Here is a 19,308-nt window from a genome sequence, read left to right as displayed (position 1 = left end):
CCCCTCTGGCTCTGTCATGATGAATTAGTATTTTGCAAATAACTGGCCACTAGACTATAGATTTATTACCTTTTGCAGATCTATGTGGACACACACAGACATACATCGATTCTGTACTGACTGTAATTGCAGTGCAGAGTTGCAGAACGGGTTTATGCCTGTAGGCTTGCAGGGTATTTGAATGTCTAGGCTTCTTGTCTTCACCTTTCATGAAAATATTCTTGCCTGCCAGTTTGTGAAGTTTTCTTCTGAAGGATACACCCATCCTTTCTGTTCAGGCATTGCTAACATGAATGGCCTCAGACTGGAAAGCCCTTTGTCATCCTGATGAATAAACCAAATTCAAGCTGCAGATGATCTTTGCTTTAGAAAATTATGCTAGAGAGACAACTAGTGTTAATGAGCAATATCCCCTTCTTTTCCAGTTGCCCATATACATGCAGATTACAATGGAAGACAGTAATTTAAAGCATCCATTACTGATCTTTTCCATGGAAGATTAAGGACAAGGAAAGCTAGGTGTTTCATTTGTTTGCAGTATAGGCAAGTGGAAGATGTCCCCAAAGCAGTGCCTGATAATGTATTAGTGACTAAACATGATGCCCTGTCATTTTACTCTATATCTTCACAGTGTTTCTCAAACATATGTACATGTTGAAACCTGTTCTAATGTTAAAGTGCAAAAGGGGGCAGTAAAGTGCTATCCAAAAAATGTTTGTTTTTTAAGGATATTTTTTGTGGCAAAAGTTGCATTTCTCAATAGGCTTATAATCTCCTGTATTTAAAGTAATGATCACATGAATATCTTCTGTTTGGAAGGCTTACAAATGTCACTGAAGCGTATCATTAAGTGTTGTGGGAATAATGTTTGTCCTGTGTATTTCCATGTTCTTGTGTCCTTTAATGGAGTCCTGAAACATGCTACATATTTGGAAGAGATTGAAGGCAGGAAGCTTTCCTCAGATATATTTAGGACATAGCTATACAAAGCACTTCTGAAAGAATTCCAACTTTGCTAATCACGTCTGATTCTCATGTTGTGCATTACCAGCACCACGTTTCTGGAAAAGGCAAAATGAAAAGAATGCTGAGGCTAGGGGTTTCTGCTTGAAGTACTAAAGTGTGTAGTGGTGGCATGGGTCAAGAGTTGGGCTCTCATCCAGACCCGCATGCATCATTTGTCAAGAGGTAACTAGAAAGAGCAACTAATTACAATGCACCTACTGAGTGTTTTCTCTTTCAGAAATTCCTCAGAATAAGCCATTTATACAGACTGGCTGCTACTCTCCACTGCAGCCACTTGCAGTTTTTAAACTCTACATAGAAAACGTGTTTCTGCTGAAATGAAATAAAAAGGAGATTGTGCCTGTGCATTTCCATGCTTGTGCATGAGAGCAAGTGAGCAATGATTCCCTTTTTGCTGAAGCTGAGTAAGTCCAGCACTGTTGAGGCTCCTATTTCTGTAAATGCTGATGAAATGTTAATATAATACACTTTAAAATAGAACACTGGTCATAGCCATACTTTTTTTTTTTTTCTTAGTTACAAGACTGTCCTGAAGCACATTAGTGGTTCTTTTGTGGTAACAGGAATTGATTTAGTAAATGGATCAGAATTCTCTAGTGCTTTAAGTACTTTTAGCAGAGCAGTAATTGCTTTCTGCACATAATACAGAAAGTTAATTGCTATTAATAGTGCCTTATGTGGAGGTCATGTATGAAAACTGAATATAAAATATATAGGTTTTTGAAAAGAAGTTCTTAGTCAACTTTAGTATTAAGAATTGGATTGTACATCTTTTCAGCTTTTCAAGCCTTACCTCTGCGGTAAGTGTTCTGAGCCAGGATGCACGTTCTTGTGCAAAAACCCCAGATCTTATTTCCCATTGTAGAGGAAAAGACAAACAGATAGGTGTTAGCTCCCAGAAGTTTTTTTTAAAGACAGTGGAAAATGTGCTTAACTTTTATGGGAGGAAAAACAGGCATTTATTTTTGCACCCTAGATTTACATTGGAGATGGAGGGATAAAACACAAGTTGGTCAGAAGGTTTTAGTTATGTAAGTGGGTTTTTTTGCTTTGTACTGTGAGTGAGAGCCAAAGCAGCAAGGGAAAGGGCAACTTTCCAGCAAAACTAAACCATCTCTCAGAGGCAGAGATGACGTCCAGTTGAAACAGATCTGCTTTCTAACAGCAAAACCCTCTTGGCAGCTTCACACCAAGCAGGGCACTACCTCTGCTTGGCAAGGCAGCTGGGGAAAGGGAGAAGCCTTCTGGTTACTGCAGGGGGGTGTCCATGGTCACTCTAAGATGCCATGGTCCCACCCTGGGATGACACGATTACTGGGACAGGGATGGCAAAGTCAGCTACCTCTGCTGGAACCCCGGACTGGAGTATCCTGAAGGGGAGTCTACAGCACCTCCTGTGGCTTATTTACTTTTTCTACAAGAGCGAGATCACATCTGTGCCCTCATACACCACAGCTTTTAAGGAATCAGCTTTTCTCTTAGAGTGTCTCCAATAAGATATGTTTGGTGCTGAGTTGCGGGTGACCTTCCATATACGTGAAGAGTGAAAAGGGTACTGTAGAGAACTTACTGTTCTTGCCAAATACTATGTCTTAGCTGCAGGTTTTATGCTCCTTCAAGTGCAAGGCATCTTTACACTTGTGACTTCTAAGCTGAGTGAAGTGAAAAGGTGAGTGTCTGTATTCCTGCAACAGCATCAGTCATAAGAGTTACTTGTTGAAGGAAGCTCATGACACATCTAGGAGACCAGTTAGGGCATTTTCTGACATGTTTGAAGAGGGATGGTACCTGTAGGTGTCTCTATACAGTGGAAGCTCTATGCCTTTAGAACTGTGATGTGATGGTACAATTTGACTGTCAAATTCTGCAGGTCCATGCAAAGAAATGTCTTCTTTGGGAAGAAGTGTATGCACTCGCAACCCATCCTTGTTTTACACCTATTAGAAATCTCTTGTATTTAAATGCTTTCCTCTACTGTTTTGCTAAAGCTAGTGCTATGAGTGGGTAAATGAAACAGCTAAAATTTCATACCATGTTCCTAATTCCCTGTCCACTAAAAATTTTGAGAAAACATAATAATGCTGCAGAATCATTCTTGTGTAGTTTATTACGATTTCAGTTGAAAACATACTGCATGGTTTTGCCCTACTGAAGTCAGCAGAACTTTTGCAACTGATTTCAGTAAGAACAGGTCCAGGAAAAGGCACCAAGAACGGTGTCCATTTGCACGGCTACTTGAGTCACACGAAATGGTGGCACCACTGCCATTTTGTGTCCAGTGTTGTGATTAAAACAAAATAAAACCTTGACCGTTCCCTTTTTCAGTGCACTGCAAGCGTTTCCCCCAGGTAGTCTGAAAGAAGATGGGCTCCTTTGGGAGTGAGGAAGGGCAAGAAGGAGGCATCCCAAACTCCAGGATGGAGATCAGCTGCAGTTCCAGGGGACTGTTTCAAAGCATTTCTGGGCTTGCTGCAGGTTTTATTGCAGGGGAGCCCAAGACCCAAACAGAGGTTCTTCCCTTACAGTAGAAGCGAGAAATACAAGAGCTGTAGCTTTACCGACTTGTGTTATTCTGTTTAATAATCTGCCTTTGTATAATGTGGTACTTGCCATTAAAGATCTTAAGGGATGAGTGTGAATATATGTGTTTATTTGCTGGAACTCTATTTAGTTTCTAGCCTGCAAGTCCTATTAATACTAGTAACGATTCCTTACACGAATGGTTTCATTAACTGTGTGGAAAAATGTTACATACAAATAAAGGTCAGCAGATTAAAGTTCTTAAATTTTATTTAAATATGAAAACATCCCTGTTTAGCATGTTCTGTAGAACTTCGTTATGGTATTGAAATGATTTAATAAGACTGCAGTGGCAAAGTACCTTCCAAAACTCACTTAAAAGAATTTTCATAATATAAAATGCTGTACTCCTTTTGTTTTCAAAGTTTCATTTGCTAGTCTGTGTATAAAGCCAACCTGTCATCTTGCTGTGTCACACTGTGGTATTTTTTTCTTGCAGATACTTCACATAAGCATAGTGCCTTTTTCTCCACCAAATTCCCCACCGAGACTCCACATTAATCTTTTTGGATGAAGCTTGTTTTTCTGTCTGCCCACAGCAGTTACTGATCCTCTTCTCATTGAATTAATGTTCACTTAATCTAATCTTAAACTGGACTCAAATGAGTCCTATTAAATCACAGCTTCTGCCAAAAAAGCATTTCTGGTTTGCAGCTGAGTGTACACCTTATATCCAAATGGCATACCTTTGTATATGACATTGAATATGACAGAAAATAATGTGAAAAGTTTGTATAGAGCAAAGGACTCCTACAGATTGCTCTGGTCTGGGTTTGGATTTTATTTAGTTCAATGTCTTTGAATCAGTGAACTGATTTTCATTGTAATTAGCCACTGCTACTTTACCACAGTCACTAGGGCCTTTTCCTGGAACTTTTATTTGCTTTCCATCTAGCTGGCAGGACTTTTGCCTTGCTTAAAAATTTCTCCTGTGAACAAAATGATATTCAAAACATGAATGTTGTTATTTTCTCAAAAGTCAGATGATGACTATATATACTATTTAACAACCATTTTCTTAAAACAGTAGGGGCTTGTATGTGGAACGTTATTCTGTATTCCGTTTCAGTTTTCAGTTTTACAAGTAATGGACTAGCATACTCTGTTCTTAGTATTCATGACATTTCCTTAATAAAACTTTTCAATAAATAACTTTATAGTCAGGCTGGGAGTTAAACTTCATAAAGTTAAGTGGGTAGGATTCCCCAACAGTAGGTTTCAGGCTGCATTTTAAGAAGCGTCTTGATTGTTCATGTTTTTAGGGTTATTTTTGTTACATTAATTTAAAGCTAACTGCCTACACCAATTAGTTCAGGTAAGGTATTAAAGCACAGACATTTGGCACTGTACTCCAGTTAAATATACAAGACTTGCAACAAGTACTAACAGACTGTCTAAAATCATATTTATTTTATAATTACAACAATATAGTTAAAAGCTAAGTGCATATATATTTATAGTATGTGTGTGTGCGTGTGTGTGTGTGTGTAGTTTTGCATGTTGGAAAAAGCCTGACAACACACTTGGGTACATCAGTCAATGCTGATTAACAAAATCTCTAAGAATTTATTTCTCTTAAGAATTTTATCTGTTGATAGTTTTACAATTTCAGAAATGTCTGTATAGTTAGAAGTGGTAGAATATATTAATAGTAAAAAAGTACAGGCAGGTAAAGTTCTACTTGTTTTTTTCTTTTTTTTTGACAATTTGCTATTATGAGATTAGGTAGGTTTGCATGGTTATCATTAAACAAAATTCCTTTGTAACTTAATATGGTTGAATGTGCTAAGTTTCTCTGAACAGTAAGTAGATGCTTTAAAAAGTAGTTGGAAACTGTGCATAATATACATTTTATTTTTTGTAAAATTGCACAATTAATTTCTCAAGGACTTTGACCAGTGCATTAGTGCCAGAAACTTCTCTTGGGCCTTAAAATAGTTGTGGTAGCTAAAATCATTGTAGCGTTGGTGTGAGTGGAGAACGAACTACTTTGTTCCTGTTTTCTGTTCATGTGCCATGTGACTTTTTGGTCAAATATAATTATTATTTTTAAAAATGTTTGGGAACTCTGCAAGTTGTTGTTATTTGATAAGCTGCATGACTAGTTGGATGTGTGGGAGGGATTCACATGCATGGGCTTTGCACAGATGTCAAATGTCGCCCACAATACACCAATTTTGGGCTGACAGTAAAAATGCCATCTGTATCCAAAAGTGCCAGACACAGAGAGCATGATTTTTATTGTACAGCTTATAAGATACTTAATATACTTTTCTGTGCTTTTTCACAACAAGCTCTAGGATTATGTATTGTGAACAGGATTTTTCAAATGCTCAAAGAGTCTCACTAGATCTGAATGGTGACAGAAATGATTGGGAATCTTGCTAAACTTTTCTTCTAAGTTTATATTGGGGTACAGAGACTATATTAGTATGGAAGCTTCCCAGTAAAGAATATTAGAGCTGAAATGCAGAAAGTTAGAAAGTTAGTTATTTATAGAAAGCAGTGGTTTTAGTGCTGTCACCATCCCGTCTGCTTGGAGAGTGTGTCACTGTCCCAAGCCACCACTGGAGTAATGCAGTTTCCTCAGGATCAGTCACAGGGTTCTGAAAACATCTTGCTCTATCTTTATTTCTGTTTTGATGGGAAAAAGGTTTATTAATTAGTTGAAGGCACATCCTGATCAGACTTTTAAAGACATTTCATTAACTTCATTTTTACAGATACCATCCTGCAAACACTTCACAAGTGTTGATGCTGCTCTGGAATACTTAAGGCTCCATCAACACTTGCAGAAGTAAAGATTCAGGATTAATCCTGAAGTTTTTGTTAACCTCTACCAAGGCTGAATGTACATTGTCCCTTTTTTTTTTTTTTGCAGATAGAAGGTCTTCAAACATGGGATCATAAAACAGTAGGCTTAATCCTCCTGACATTTCATAAATAGCTTCAGAAAATGCTTAGTATCCAGCAAGTGATTTATTTAAAGTCTTTATAAAAAGTACAGTAGCAAATGCATTACACAAACGCAGGGATAATAATCATGCCTACTACTAATCAGCCACTCTAGGTTCTGTGGTCGAACTGAAATGCATGAGGTGAAACTTTTTTATTATCTCCATCCATATTTGTGCTTTATTGTTGTAAGAAAATAAGGAAAGTAAATTGGAAAAATATCTCTCTTGCAAAGGTCACGATCAAAACTGCAAACTCTGGAAAAAATTTCAATACAATCAAATTCTCAGATTAATCCTTTCATTTTCAGCCTTTTTTCTTCCCTAATCCCATCAGTGTTAGATCCTACAAGTTCAGACACTCAAGTGGAAGGAGATTTACTGAGTTTAGTTCTAAAACTGTACAGACTTCAGAGTCACAGCAAGAATATTCCCCTGCCATAAAGTCTAACGAGTGCATTGGTTTAAAGCTCTTGTAAAATGTAGTTTAAGCTGTCTGTTGGGGGTGGTTCTGTCCTCTACCATTTATGGGGTAATTCCTGGCTACTTAAGCAAGGCACACAAGTGTGCTTTCTCTCTGGTAGCTGTTTCTGAGGCTTGCCTGGCATACCTTCTCTCAACTCATCCTGTGTGTGCTAGAGTTTGCATGGAGAACATATACCATGGCTGCTTCATGCATATACACAAAGTCTAAAATTAGAATCAGTGTTTTTTGTTTTTCAGGGCAGCTTTTTTGGTCATATTATTGATAATGATACACAGGTGCATTTTTCTAACCTTATGAATTTCATATTTGTTATGCATGGGAATCTAAATTGTTTAATTTAAAAACAAACATCCAGTTCTCTGAAATCTCATGTGTTTCTTATTACACGTTCCCATTACAAGAAGAAGAATTGCTGGCAAGAAGAAATATTTGCAGCAGTGGGATCATACAGTGACCAGCCTTTGTCCTGGCATGCAGATGGCAGAATATGAGTAATTGTCATCTTCCTGGTGGAGCACAGCTGCACAGGAGCAAAGTTAAAATGGGGCTGTGGTCAAACAAGGTGGTAAAATCAGTCACAGGGGGTGGAGGTTAGCTCAGGGACTCTGTCCCTTTGCTGTGTCAGGGTTGATCCCCGAGGGGAGCTGGAGTCAGGGTCTGTGCTGCTTTCTCAGGAACATGGGATGGGATCTGGGATTTTCCTCTACGCTTTTCCTTGATGCCCTTGCAGAACTGACCTCTTCCTCAGTCATAGAATCATAGAATCTTTTAGGAATAGAGCTGTAAGATCATCAAGTTCAACTATTAACTCAGCACTGCTGTGTTCACCACTAAACCATGTCCCTAAGAGCCACATCTACACATACACCTGGTTGTCCTTCACCAGGCTGCTAGCTCTGAGGATGCATTTCCACCTTTCCATTTGTTTCACCATTTGGACTTTCAGGAGGTGATAGTCACTGCATTCCTTTGGCATGTCTGAAAACTGGAGGAGGAGGCACATATTTCCCACATCTCCACTTCAATCTCATTTTGAATAGCCATGGCCAAGCCCAGTTTCTGCAGTCTGGAAATTACACTGCACGGCACAAAAGAGCGCAGTGATTTATACATCAACAGTCGCTTTTCTTGCCATAACATTTCATTGTTCTAGTTGCCTAAATCTGTAATTACATGTCTTTGTCCTGCTATGTGCTGCTTCCTAACAAATATTAATCTTACACAGGCTTTGTGAGTGAAAATAATCCCGCTCAATTAGCACAGATCATAAACTTGAATTGTGTGGGAGCAAGCAGTTGTAAGTGATGGATTCGAAATTTGGGGCACCACATCATCCTTTAATTTTTTAAGTTCTCCCCCAGCACTACTACATGCTGGTGGCTCCTTTCACCAAGCCAGAGGCTGGAGGTCACCAACGCCTACAGCTTTGTTCTGCTTAGGCCTTAATACTCTAATTTAAAGTTTCCAGGAAGGCTGCCTGTGAATAAACTAGATTTACTACATGTGCTGTTTAAATACTAGCACTTGGAGAAGGGTGTTCATTAGGCAGCAATTGTTTCAGTCGGTTTTTCAGGCCGATTCTCCATTAAGGAAGATCTTTGGAAAAGACTGGCAGGCAGGAGAAAGAGTAAAGAAAGTCAGTCTTTTAGGTCTGTGCATTCGAGTACGTTGTGTTGTTGGCTCTGGTTCTAAAACATGCACTTCTTGGCCTTAATTGGAACAAATATATCTTAATGGAGAGAGAAACAAACAAACCTACTGTGGCTTTTGTCCTTGTGAGAACAAGGCTCCTCATTTTGTAGATGAATCAATACTGTAAGTAATTATTTATATTTTTCTTTCATGAAGAAGTGGTGATGTTTGCCTGTTAATTAATACGAGTAGGAAAGATACAATATTGAGTCTAACTGCAGACATTAAAGCTCACTGCCAGTTTGTTCTAAGACGTCTTCCCATAATAAGGCAAAAGTACACCCGTGTTTCACTTGTAGCATAAAAATTAAATCAAAAAAGAGCTAAAATAATGATGGTAATAGTGGAGTTTATGAAGAGAAATCATTGTAGTGTAGCAGTCACACTGTCTTAAATAAGTGTTTTATCAAAAGCATGTGTGGCATGTGGATTGAGTAGATCTCTGTCCATCCAGGCCTGTAAGCATGATCCTGGTGAGTGATGTTCCTCTGTGTTATACTAGTAGTATCAATCAGCATCTTAATATGTTGTTAACTCTTACAGTCTATGTTGTTTCCTGTCCCACATGGCTGCTCAAGGAGTTTGAAAGATTATTCTTGTCGTTCTGCCATGTCCAAAATTAGCAAAATATGTGCAAGAATAGTAGAAATGTTGCAACAGCAGAAAACCAGGATTGTAGCCCACCAGATATTGTGTTAGCTGCTGTATGTGGCCAAATGTGAAAGAAACAGCAGTGCCTGCCAGAGGGATGTAAAACCTGCTAGAATTCTTGAAACTGGGATGAGGACTATAAGACTCAAACAGTCTGTAACTTCCAAGATCTAAATAAACATCTTGTTGATTTTGAGTCAGGTCCAAACTATTAAGATCTGGTTTGTTCAGTCTGTCATTTTGGTTTTGGTGATTGTGTGTTCCTTTCTGTTCACTGCAATTGCTACTTCTCTGCATGCAACTTTATCAAGTGTCTCACATTTTCTCTTTTTTTATCTCTACCTCTTTTTTTTCCATTTTAGATTCCTTCCTGGACAAGGATTGGTACTATATCCACAGATAGGGGACAAACTGGATATTATATGCCCAAAGGTGGACTCTAAAACTGTTGGCCAGTATGAATATTATAAGGTCTACATGGTTGATAAAGACCAAGCAGACAGCTGTGCTATTAAAAAGGACAATACACCTCTACTCAACTGTGCCAAGCCAGATCAAGATGTTAAGTTTACCATCAAGTTTCAAGAGTTCAGTCCTAATCTCTGGGGCCTGGAATTTCAGAAGAACAAAGATTATTACGTCATATGTAAGTTCAAAATCTCAGTTGTTCATTCTTCAAAATATAATTGTTCTTTCTTTTGTATGCTATCTTGTACATTGTAAGCAAACTAAGAGGAGTATGAATGGGTTTGTATCTTTTTGCCAGCCTATTTTCAACATTATTCCTGATTTCCAAAGGGCTCTGTCTCTTTTATCCTTGGTTTACGTAAACCAAATGAGATTGTACTTCTATGCCTGTAAAGGGCTTCTTTTTTGGGCACAATATTGTGTCCTATATTCGCATTGAAAGTTGAGTGGCAGCTCCACCGTGATGTGTTTTCTGCTCACAGACCTGGTGATGCATTGTCCTTGGGTCCTCTTATGCCAGGAGTAAGAGCTGGGTGACCAGGTCATTCAGAGATGAGGCATGCTATGTGACCTGCTGCAGTGGGTTAGCTGTGGCTGGATGCCAGGTGCCCACCAAAACTACCTTATCACTCCCCTCTGCAAGCAGAGAGGATAGAGAAAATCTAACAAAAGGTTTAGGAGTTGAGATGAGGGCCAGGAGAGATCACTCACTGAATACCATCATAGGCAAAGCAGACTTGAATTGCAGAAATTAACTGAATTTAATACTAACAAAATCAGAGCAGGATAATAAAAAGTAAAACAAATCTTAAGAACACCTTCCCCCCTTGGGCTCTACCTTCTCCTCCCCACTGAGATGGGGAATGGGAGTTACAGTTGGTATATCACACGTTGTTTCTGCTGCTGCTCATGGAGCGGAGTCCTTCCTCTGCTCTGGTGTGGAGTCCCTCCCATGGGAGACAGTTCTGCATGAACTTCTCCAGGGTGAGTCCTTCCCACAGGCTGCAGTTCTTCATGAACTACTCCAATATGGGTCACTTTCCACAGGGTGCAGTCCCTCAGGAACAGCCTGCTCCAGTGTAGGTCTCCTACAGGGTCACAAGTCCTACCAGAAAACCTGCTCTAGCTTGGGGTCCTTTCTTCACAGGTTTGCAGGGCCCTGCCAGGAGCCTTGCTCCAGCACAGGCTTCCCGTGGGTTCACAGCCTCCTTTTGGGCATCCACCTGCTCCAGTGTGGGTCTCCTCCATGTGCTGCAGGGGCACAGCTGCTTCACCATGGTCTTCACCACAGGCTGCAAGGGAATCTCAGCTCCAGCATGTGGAGTCTCTCCTCCCCCATCTTCTCCACTGACCTTGGCGTCTGCAATAGTTGCTCCTTTCACATATTCTCACTCCTCTTTTCTCTGACCCCAATTACATCTGTGCAATAACCTGTTTTCCTTCTTAAACATGTTGTCACAAAGGCATTAGCACCATTTCTGATTGGCTCAGCCTTGGCCAGTGACACATTCATCCTGGAGCCACTGGCATTGGCTTTGTTGGACATGAGGGAAGCTTCTAGCAGCTTCTTATAGAAGTGACCCTTGTAGCCCCCCACTGCCAAAACCTAGTCACAGAGACCCAATACATATGGCTAGGCATTGCTCCATGTGTTCTGGGATCTCTTACAGGAAACATCCCTTGGCCACTTCAGTGCCAATTTTGACAGTGTAGTTTCCTCACAAGGTTTCTGGTGGTCTCTAGTTGAATGTAACTTTTCTCAATACATACCTATGGTGTCCATACAGTAGCTAGGATGGTTCTTGAGCAAAACTTAGATTAGCTTGATTTTGAATTTCATCCTTTTTCATGGTCCTGACTTGCAAAATAAATGTCTGTGGCACAAGCCTCTGTCCAACAATATAAACTTTATGTGAGTTTTAGTCTGATCAGGGACTTATGGCTGAAAGCTAGTCTGGCAGAAGCCACTGTGTTTAGTGATTCAAATTACTTATGATGTGTAAAGTTAATGATGTGAATCGGAAGGTAGCATAAGCTGAGACCTCAGCAGTACAACAACAGTTTACATTAGTTTAGATTTTGTCGTTGTCATACCATGCCCTGTGGATCTCATGTAGCCCCACAAGCACTTTTGATGTGTTGAACAAGTACCACCAGTTATTAGGAGATGGAACAAATTCAGTATTTCAGCTTTTATGCAGTTATCAGGAAGGTAGATACTGGTGTGTCTTATTTCATAGAACAATAGAGTAGTTTGGGTTGGAACAGATCTTCAAAGGTCATCTAGTCCAAGCCTGGCTCAATGTGCTGGGACATCTTCAACTAGATTAAGTTGCTCAGATCTCTGTTTCCAGGGATGGGGAATTTATCACCCCTCTGGGCAAACCTGTTCCAGTGTTTCACCAAACTGATTGTAAAATATTTCTTCAATATATCTAGTCTAAATCTATCCTATTTTAGTTTAAAACCATTAACCCTTGTCCTGTCACAACAGGCCCTGCTGAAAAGTTTGTCCCCAAACACATTTCTGCCACCTTCTTGAAAACTAGAAGGTTGATAACTATTTCGCATAATGTCTGCCACTGTATATATTTCTTAATTTCTTAGTTAAAAATATTAGTAATTTTACAAGTGCTCTGAGCAAGTACTTTTGAAATGGAAATGCATTCAATATAAATTAATGCTCACTTCCCAATTATATCCAACAATGGTACACACTGTGTATAAAGTAGGTTATATGTCATAGAAAGTATATAAGAATTCACTGTACTAAATACTAATTGTAGAAATTACTAAGTAACAGTTGTGTAAGGTATAAACCACCATTTTTGGTTCTTAATATAGGAGCTTTCTCTGTTTAGTCAGGGAGTGTATAAACACCTGATCCCAGTTAAGCAGTATTTAACTTGTACGAACTACCCACTGAAATCCAGTGAGATTTACCAGGGTAAAAGCAGCAAGATTAGATGTTGAGAGATAGTTATCTGTAACTCCAGAGAAAATGTGTAGCATAAAAATGAGCATGCTCAAATAGTTGGCTTGAATGAGGAAATACACTCAGTATTTAGTGCTGCTTTTTAAAACATTCACAGAAGACCAGCTGTCACACTGTTACAATTATTACCTGAAAATTACGGGCACAAATGGAGCTTTCTGATACTCTGTCAGTTCTGTCATATCTATGTCATGGATTTACCCAGAGAATTATTAAATACGTCTCATTTTCATTAGTTTTGTATAATTATTTCATTATAGCAATAAGACATAATAGACATTGCATTTCCTGGATGATTACAGTACAGCTTGGTTGAAAGAGCTTACTCAGCCTTCAGCCTAATGCCTCGAAAATCACACTGGCCTAACAATAATACTGGAGTGCCTTAAGGTATTACTTTTCCTGCTCATTGTGGCATAAACAAATGGCTAATTTATCACTGGGATAAAATAATTTATTATTGCTAGCATACTGACTGAGCTGCAGCAGGGATACCCATACATTTTAACAGGCTGGACAAAAAAGCACCCCAGCCCTGAAAACCCAGCCATCCTGAAGCTAAAACTCTCTCTGTCATTCAAGGAGAAAACAATAAACTCAGTGATGCTGGTCTCAGAAACACGAAGAGGGGTAGAAAACTAGGCCAGTGCTCAGCTAGGACACCGATTTACAGAGATGCTGGAACTAGATAGGGTTTTAACAGTTTGTGTTCAAAAGCTCATGACACAGCCTAGTCAGATGCAAATTCTGGTAGCCAGGACATTTGCTGTCATTTTTATAAATAATGTAATACATCTTCATCATATACACAAATCAGGCTGCAAATCGTTTGCATACATCCCTATTCCGAGACCTGTAATTCTTTCTTTTTCTGTCCTTCCTGTGAGCTTTGAGTTTTGTCTTGTTTTGTTGGTTTTGGTTTTTTTTGGTGAGAGTGCTATGAAATGAAGGCAGTGATGCATTTTATGTGCCAACTTTTGATTTTGAAGTGTTTTAGGATCTTGCATTCCCTTGACTAAGGGGCATCAAACAAACCTGACACAAGAGCTTACTGAGTTCAGCACCTTTGCAGTGCTTACTGTGTCTGTGCCTACAGCCTAATCTTATGCTGTTTATGCTGGCAGGCTGTTGTCAGACCTTTAAATGTTTTGTGCATCGTCATCTACTTTTTATCATCTTGCCATTATTTGAAAACACATTTTGTTTTTCTAGGGTAAATATTATGTGGTTTGTGGAGCTGTATTAAACAGTAAAATCTCTATTCAGATTAGGGGGTTAGTCATTTTGGGATGAGCAATTGCAACACAGGATGAAGCAGCTTCCTGAGCCCTGTGTACCTTCAGGGACATGTGATTGCACAGGAATTCTTCAAGCCATAATGTTTATATCATCCAGATGTATTCATGATGGGTATAGCAGAAGGAGATCTTTTCTATTCAGTGCTTCCCTAAGTCTAAGTGTATAAAAGCTGCAAATCTTCTCATTCCATAATTTGCAATTTTAAAAAAAGTAAAACTGTAGATGAGCTTCTGATATCTGTTTTCACATTAGTGGTACTTTAATTTTTTAAAAAAAGGTAATCCATTTCTTGGCATTCCTCAATATGAATATCAGGATCCAAAGAGTTAATTTTATGAACAGCAGTAATTGGAAAGATGATACTGAATGGTATTGTGAAAGTGAATAAATGATGTAACAGAGTGTCCTTGCTTTTCTCTTCTTTGCTATCATCAATTTTTCATTCCTGGGAAATTAATAGATTCATTTTCCTACAGTTACCTGATTTCTTTTCAGCAGAACTGGAGAAGGTCAAATGTACTTGAGATCTCAGAAGTATTAATGTTTGATTATCCTAAAATATGTGACCATTTAGCTAACATATCATAAGTCTCTAAGGAAATTCTTAATCAGATGCATGAAGGAGGATACATCATGCCCAACAACATAAATATCTGTGTGAAGGGCAAACTTAAACATAAGAAGGGTGTGAAGATTTGCAACTCTGATGTTCGCATTAAAAAGTCTTTTTATGTCTTTGCATGGTTAGGGAATAAAGTATAATTTTCGGCTGTTGCGAATTGCTCAGAATGAGCAATGAGTATCTTCTCAATACTGAGAGATTGATCTACAAGTACTTGGGTTGCAGTGTCACTGCTTCAGTACCTCTCTCAGATGCAGTTCTTTTTGTTTGGGAGAGAGACGAGCTAGCATAGTACAAGCACATAGAATATGCCAAAGTTGTTTGCTTTCAGTGAACAGGAATTGGTCCTGAACCCTTCCCAAGAAACTTGGCCTTTAGTCAAAGGGCATAGTGAGCCCTGTGATACTCTGGGAGCGCTGGGGGAAGCCTGGGGGAAGCTACACCAGAGGGAAGGAGCAGTGCCAGAGGGAAGGGAGCAGTGCTGCCTGCCTTGGAGCCACTGTCACGCTCCAGAGAGTTCGGCCAGGCAAGCACATACTTTACTCACTCCATCTCTTCTTTTGCATAAGTAAAGTGAAGATTATGGGCTGACATCATCAACATTAAAAAATAAGTCACCTGCAATGAAATCTTCACCTGTTCCAAATTTGTAATAGAATGGCTTGGGACTTGGGAAGGGCTACAGAATGGTTGTCAGAAATATTCCTCTATAGGGCTTGCTCTGCCTGGACCTCATTAGCCAAACTTGCCAAGCTAATGATGCTCATTGGCTTTGACTGTGGCAAAATGGAAAATGCAGCTTTCCTTACATGATTTTTGTCAACTTTTTTCAAGTGACCCACTTACATAATTGGCTTCTGGCTTAAACTAAAAAACATATATATTTATATTTAATCCCTGACTGATTTAAAGGTTTATACTGGCTAGTAGCACTACATTTTTGATAACTGCTTTAATAGTACTGTGGCTTTTAAAATCAAAACAGTCATTCTGAAACTTTAGCATTAGCTGGGTTTGAAAAAAATCACAAGGCTTTTTATGTTTTCACTTTGTCATTCTGTTACAATTAAAGGGCAATAACTGTCTGAGGAAGAACATATTAAAGGACAATATAAATTGTGCCCTGAAATATGGCCCAGCTGGGAAGAATAAATCTCTTCGCGTGGCCAAATAGATTTACATTAAAATGTTATTTTAGTATTCTGACTAGTTTAAGCACTGGCTAATCTGTCTGTCTGGGCATTCTGAAAACATTCTGAGGCAGATTTCAGTCTGCAGCCCCCTGCAACCAGCAGTCACCCAGCGAGAGCTGCCCAAAAGGAAACAGTAAACAGGTTTGCCTTTGTTTGGAGGTTAATTCCAAACTAGTCAAATGGGAACAAAGACTGTATCAGAATTTCAATTCCTTTTCTCTTGCAACAAAGACATTTTTCCTGCTTTTTGTTAAAGACTCTGTGGTCCAGAAATCTACTGTTATTTTTTGGTGGTAGTGGTGGTGTTAATGAAAGCCTATATGATAATAGTTATCCTGATTCCATTTGTACAAAGATCACTTTTTTCCCTTTCCTTTCTCCCCCTCCTTCCTCAGAAAATTAGATAAATAATTTCTTCTTAGTGTAAAATGATATCCAAAGGTCAGTCTTTGACTTTGCTGAAGAGTCTTTTGAGGGATGTATCGGCAATACCACTTAGCTCTTGTTGAATGAAATATAAATGCAGCTTATACAAATAATATTATGGGAGAGAAAAATCACTGTCTGTGCAGCTTCAGATTTCTAACAGAGTCTAAGACCTACAGGATTAATGGAGTTGTGGTCCTTTGGGGTTTTGTCCCAGACCACACAGGTCTTGTAAGAGAATAAGGCTATTTTAGATTGATGGACTTTGTTCATATTCGATGCCATTACCTAGGCAATACCAACCGTTTATCTCCTTTAGAGCAGACAGAGATAGGAAATCTGTTATTATGTCTCTATTCCTAAGGGAAGGAAATGAAAGATAGGAATGCTCAGTTTGTTAATTGATGGCATCTTGTGAAAAAAATACATTTATCCTCCCCCACACCCTCACAAGTATTCCAAATAAATCTTGAATCGGATGAAAATGAAGAATAATTATTCAGACTGGAAGAAAAAATTATTCAGGAAATACTCAGGAATTAAACAGGTTTTAAAATTTCATAGGAAGCTGTTTAATATTTTGAGTCACTATTTATATTTCTTATTTTTATAGTTCCCCAGAAACAATTTATAAATACTGGAAATACAGTACATTCACAAAGAAAGATACAGTACTGTCACTGAGAAGTCTTTATAGTATACATAATGCTTTGCCAAAAAAAAAAACAAGCTTAAACCCTGATCCTCTACAAGTTGTGTATGTTCTTAGATTTACATAAACATGCTTAACAGGACTACGTGCAGAAGGAGATTAGGTTGAGTGTGTATTTTATGCTTTATATGCAGAATATGAGTAACTGTTTAAATCAAGGGGGTGTGTATTGGGGAGACATGCCATGCTATGAGCTAAGTATCTGTCTAAACTGAAACTTAGAGGAGCACTTCCATAGTGAAACACATTTCATTTTCATTTTGTATGTGTTTGGTGATGAGCATTTAGCTAATCAAGTGGGATGATAAAGTCCTTACTTAATACCGTTGCTTGTATTATATCTGTTGCATATTACAGTATTTTAAGTCCTAAAATAGAAGACCAGGAACCACATAGGGATTTGTAAAGGCTTTAATGAAACTGATTTTAAAGGCTTGAAATTGTTTGCCTCATTAAAGTCTTTACATACTTGGATTGTACAGAAATGTACGTTTGTCTGAGAACTGCATTAGGTAAAACACAGGGTTGGAATAGTTGAAACCCAGGGTTAAATGTCAGTTTAGATTTTCTTTCCTGACTTTCGTCAATCCTGCAAACCTTGGATGAAGAATATTTCAGGATTTATTTCTGATAAATCAGACTATAAAACTAAGCCCTAATGGGCAGTCTTCCAGTTCCTTTTTTCAGGCCCAAGGAAATAATGCAAATATTTCTGTGAGTAAAAGGATTAGGTTTAAGGTAGTCTTAGCAGTTCTTGGAGAAGACTCCATATTAAACTGATAAGGCTGGTTTAGTAAAGCATGTTTGGATCTTTGTTAGCATCGTTTATCTGTTTTCTGTTCAGTAGATGAAGACAGCAAAAATAACTAAACCTCAGCAGCAGACTAGTCCCTATGTGCTCACTGAGCTGCTGTGAGAGAAATGAAATTCTGAATCCAAATCCTGACAAGGAAACTGAGAAGCATTTGTTTTTCAAGTATTTCATGTTAGCACATAAACATATTAGACCATGGCAGCATGGTTGATTGCAGAATCCAAGAAGGGTTTGGTTTGGATGGCACCTCTGGAGATCATCTAGTCCTTTGCTCAAAACTTTGCTCAAGCAGGCCCAGCTGCAGCCAGTTGCCCAGAACCACATCCAGCTGAGTTTTGAGTGTCTCCAAGGATACAGCCTATGTAGATGCTTCAGTGCTTTAATCATCTCTGTGAGCATGTACAGGACTTGGTCCTGTAAGTCCCATGTCTGTCTTGTATTGGGGAGCCTGTGACTGCACCCACCACTCTAGGTGTTGCCTTACCAGTGCTGAGGGGAAGGAATACTTCCAAAAATCTGCTGGCAATGCTCTGACAGATCGAGCCCAGGAAGCTGTTGGCTGCCTTTGCCATGAGGGCATGGTGTTGGCTCATGGGCAACTTGGTGTCCACCAGGACCCTTTGGGCCTTTTCTGTTGGGCTTCTTTCCACGTGTTTGGTCCCAAGCTGTGCTGAAATTTGATTCCATCTGCCATCCAGAGACTGCCATAGCAGATTTGGTGGCAGAATCAAGACATTAGTTAAATAATTTGTGTTGCAAAAGGAAAAAACACAACTAAATATTGTCATACTGTTAAAACACTAGTGAAATATTAAAAATTGTATTTTTTTAAAAGTATAAAGTCACCTGTCTTGTTGCAACTTTTCAGAATTCCAGACACTGGAGGATTAACATATCTGTCCCATTGGAGTTTCTTAAAATGAACCAAGATGTGCCTATGTGATAATTTCTAAGTAAGCTAAACCCCTCAATCATTTATGGGTAGTGTTTGAACTGGAGGTCCTGTAGCACCTTGGAAATTCAGATTGCTTTATTTCTGCAATGTTCCCTCATTAAAGTTTGCTTTGTGGGTATTTTAAAGCTCTAGCACAAACATAAGCATAGTGCAATCAAAACAGTGTTTAACTTCTGATCATCTTTGCCAAGCGCAGAGTCATCCAATAGTATCATAATTGATCTCAGTACTAAGGTGCCAAACTCTGTGTTGCTGAAGAATAGTTAGATGATGTAAATAGCTTTTTGTGTTTTGCAATAAAGCACACTTTTGTTGTATTCCATGTAAAAGCAGGAGATGAAGGTATTCTTTTATTGAAACAAACATGTGGAAAATTGCTCTAGATTGTTATAGTACAGAGCATCTCCCCTGAAAGGAATGAGGTTCATCTACAG

General features: G+C 38.8%; 1 protein-coding gene across 1 annotated transcript in view; it reads left to right on the top strand.

Annotated features, from left to right (window-relative positions):
* The first annotated feature begins 1,135 nt into the window (after positions 1 to 1,135).
* The window catches only part of EFNB2 (ephrin-B2), a 29,140-nt gene continuing 10,967 nt past the window's right edge, over positions 1,136 to 19,308 (top strand). The window contains exons 1-2 of the mRNA XM_009071236.1: positions 1,136 to 1,188; positions 9,753 to 10,036. Of these exons, the coding sequence (XP_009069484.1) occupies positions 1,136 to 1,188; positions 9,753 to 10,036 (337 nt within the window). The remainder of the gene's footprint in view (positions 1,189 to 9,752; positions 10,037 to 19,308) is intronic.

This window comes from Acanthisitta chloris, unplaced genomic scaffold (assembly GCF_000695815.1).
Source record: "Acanthisitta chloris isolate BGI_N310 unplaced genomic scaffold, ASM69581v1 scaffold4323, whole genome shotgun sequence".
Lineage (NCBI taxonomy): Eukaryota > Metazoa > Chordata > Aves > Passeriformes > Acanthisittidae > Acanthisitta > Acanthisitta chloris.
This window is presented reverse-complemented; position numbering and strand designations above follow the sequence as displayed.